Source organism: Metopolophium dirhodum, chromosome 1, assembly GCF_019925205.1.
Source record: "Metopolophium dirhodum isolate CAU chromosome 1, ASM1992520v1, whole genome shotgun sequence".
Classification (NCBI taxonomy): Eukaryota; Metazoa; Arthropoda; class Insecta; order Hemiptera; family Aphididae; genus Metopolophium; species Metopolophium dirhodum.
In genome coordinates, this window is record NC_083560.1 from 42,765,930 (window position 1) to 42,769,510 (window position 3,581).

The following is a 3,581-nucleotide window of genomic DNA, read 5'->3' on the forward strand; positions in this document are numbered from 1 at the left end:
TGTATACAATTTAGGGCCAAATAACATTCATAAACAAGACTTTGGTTTAAGAAAATAAAAATTAATACTTAAATTAAGGTTGGTCGAGAGTTCGAGACCTACCTTAAGTTATTATCACAAATTTGTATTTATTAAATTATCAAATATTAAATGTAGATTTTATAAACAGTAGCGGGCGGAATTAATAGCCGGCGGAATCAATATAAACCTTTTTCCTAAGCAGGTAGTTTCGGCGGAATCAATAATTCCCCATTATATGAACTTATTAAATTTATATTGTTGGGTAGTCGGTAGGTACCTACACTTGCATAATTAGGTATATCGTATGTACACAGTGGTGGTCTACTCGACTATGAAACAAATTGGCCTAGAAAAACTATTTGACCGAGACTCAAATTCGTTTTGTCTGAATATATTTAGTAATTTTTTTATGGTAATACATGCTTATTAGTTATTATGAAATTGTATAGAACATAATATTGGTCTCAAATTAGTATTTTCTAAACAATAATCTAAATTAATGTAATAGTTTTTTTTTTTTAATCTAATAAATCACTTTTATTTTTAACAATGTAAATAATATCTTCAACGTCAATATTATTTTCTAAAGCCACAAAGCAGGACTAACCTACCTCCAATTATTATTATTTATTATAATAAATTACAGCCCACTGCCCACTAGGTACTAGCAGCCGCGCAACACAGGGAAAAGTACTGATATCCCATCGGCATAGACCGCCATCACTGTATACCTACTATATACAATAATACACGTCATATTATTATTTATTATATATTTATATTATATAAGTTGCTAGACGAAAACCGGGAAAAACGCTCTGCTGTATCGCCAGTATGTCTGTATAGTACCGGGTCGAGTGTACCTGTCATTGAGTTGGTTACTGTATTATATTGGATTTATTAAATTTACAATCTTAGTAAATAAGTCTTGACAATATTTTGTATACGACAAATTGTGTCACTGTATTGGTGGCCACGATCTTGTGACCGGAACGTCACCATGCCCTATTCGTAAATCGATGTGTTCACTGTTACACACTCGGTTTCACGGCTCTTGTACAGTAATTGTACGTATTTGATCAATAACAATCGACCATTATCTACCCCTCGATCGAACTCAATTTAAATTTTTCTTGCCGCAATTAAAAAAATATATTCCAAAATAGGTACATAATATCCACAATAATTAATTTTTGTGCTCTGAACGCCGCAGTGGTGACTTGGACGTGCGTGTACGGGAGAGATCCGCTTATATTGTTTTATATACATGTTACGGTAAATGATGTTAAATGGAAATTAACGTTATTCGCCGGTTATTAACGTTATTTACCAAATGCACAGATAATTATCGTTGTAAACCGGATAATCACGTTAATGACCAAATACAAAGGTAATTGTTGTTATAGATCAGATATATGTACGCAATGAATCTCAAATACTACAATTTGAAAAATAATGATTTTTAAAAATAGAAAAAATGCAATATTATTTTGTATTTATTTTTACAAGCTGTACTCACATGACATTTACTATTGCATAATATTTCAGTAATTAATTAAAAATGTATATATTATACACGTATAACTCTAAAGTATCAAAATTGTACCAAGTTTGTCATTTTTACTTAATTCCACCTACGGAGGATTAATATAATCAATTAATACAAAAGCCTAACCCAACCATACTAAGATCCGATGAATAAAAAAAAACAAATTTAACACTTTTTAAATTAGCCTATTTTCTTCCCAGAGGTCTAATCTACGCACATACATTCATTTTTATCTATACTAATATATAAAATGATAGCGTTTGTTTGTATGTTCGGGATAAACTCCGAAACTACTGAACCGATTTCGAAAATTCTTTCACCAATACAAAGCCACTTTCTTTGTGAGTGTCATAGGCTAATTTAAAAAGGGAAGTGATCACCTCCGGTAGGTGCTCAAACAGGAATTTTGAGATTTACGATATAAATTTTTGTTTTTTAATGGTTTCTATGGGTTATATATGTTACGGGCAAAGTAGAAAGTCGGTCATTGTGCACAATGACCGGGCACTGTGCACAATGCCCGATTTTCAAGGGCAAAGTTGGAATAAGTTAACGTTGCCCGGGCATTGTATACAGTGCCCAATTAGATTTGGGCACATTAGATTAAATATTGAATGTTATATAAAAAATTAAAAATAAAGATATTAAAAATATTATTAAAAATTAATAAAGTTGCACAGCTTTAATATTTAATTAATTTATTATTAAATTACAATTATTATTTATTTGCTTTATTTATTACCACATACACCACTATTAGGACACTTTGAGTTGCAAAGACGACCAGATCTTTTACATTTACACCGGTTGGTCTTACACAATGTATTGCAAGTACACCTATCGTACCCTTGGCCACCCAAATTAGAAGATTTTCTTGCCACTTCTCTTAATGAAATTTGTACTGGTGGTACATCATCAGCCTGGATAAACACCTCTTTACATATTGTGAATTGGTTCCGACTGTAGAGTTGATGTAATCTGCCCTCGTTTGTTCCAATTTCATATAAATTATCTTTTACTATAAAAAAAATTATTAATTTGAAAATTATTTTAAAATTAATTACCAGAAAGTATAACTCCCAGAATACACCAAAGATCACATCTTGCTCGATCCACATCAGGAATTTTTATTTTAACATTTTCTCCTTCTTTTCCTGGAAAAAAACGTTCTTCAGATAAATTCTTCATTTTGTTAGCTTGTACTGTAAGATTTTCAGCAGCATTTGATTGATTTGAAGAAATTGATTCTATTCTCAATTTTATTTGATCGTTTTCATCTTCATCAGAAAAAAGTTGTTTTGCACTGTCCTTATCACTTCCATCACTTTTTTCGTGTTTCTCGTTTATGTTTTCGATATTAATTCCACAGCTTAGAGCTTTTTCTAAATCTTCCTCTGATTTTAAAGTAGAAATTAAATTGGTTGGAATTTGCGTTGATTTTAGGCCAACTTCAGCATGTGTTCCGTATTTCGTATGGCGAACGTTTTGTACCATGGTGAAAACTCCGATTCTTCATAAATTGAACAAATTTAAGACCTTCGCTCCACTTTCTTGAATTATTATCGGCTAACCATGTTGCGAGAATATTTTGAATATCTTGGTTGGCCTTTTCAACAGACCCTTGACTTTGTGAGTGTCTAGGCTTTCCGTGGACAATCTTAAGTTCTTCCCACATACTACACAACTCAATAATAACTTTATTGGCGAATTCCCTTCCATTATCACTTTGCGAAATTGCCGGGGCTCCAAATGTTGTAAAAATATCAATTAACACGTAGGCTACTTCTTCAGCCCGTTTATGGGTTAATGGTCTAAGAATTACGAACTTCGTAAGGTGATCTTGATAGACCATTATGAACTTGTAATCGCCATCAGGCTGAGCTTGCATGTCTATTAAATCCATTTGACAGCGAGAGTTCAATTCTGATGAAAGTATAGGTTTTACAACTAAACCTTTTTTAATTGTACTGCCTTTTTTTTGACAGTGGTCACATAAATTTAAAAATATCAT

General features: G+C 31.9%; 1 protein-coding gene across 1 annotated transcript; it reads right to left on the minus strand.

Annotated features, from left to right (window-relative positions):
- Positions 1-2,301: 2,301 nt before the first annotated feature.
- LOC132939052 (SCAN domain-containing protein 3-like) lies at positions 2,302-3,581 on the minus strand. Its single transcript, XM_061006062.1, has 3 exons — positions 3,062-3,581; positions 2,635-2,964; positions 2,302-2,588 (listed from the first exon to the last, which is right to left on the minus strand). The coding sequence occupies exons 1-3, from the start codon at positions 3,579-3,581 to the stop codon at positions 2,302-2,304; spliced, it is 1,137 nt and encodes a 378-aa protein (XP_060862045.1).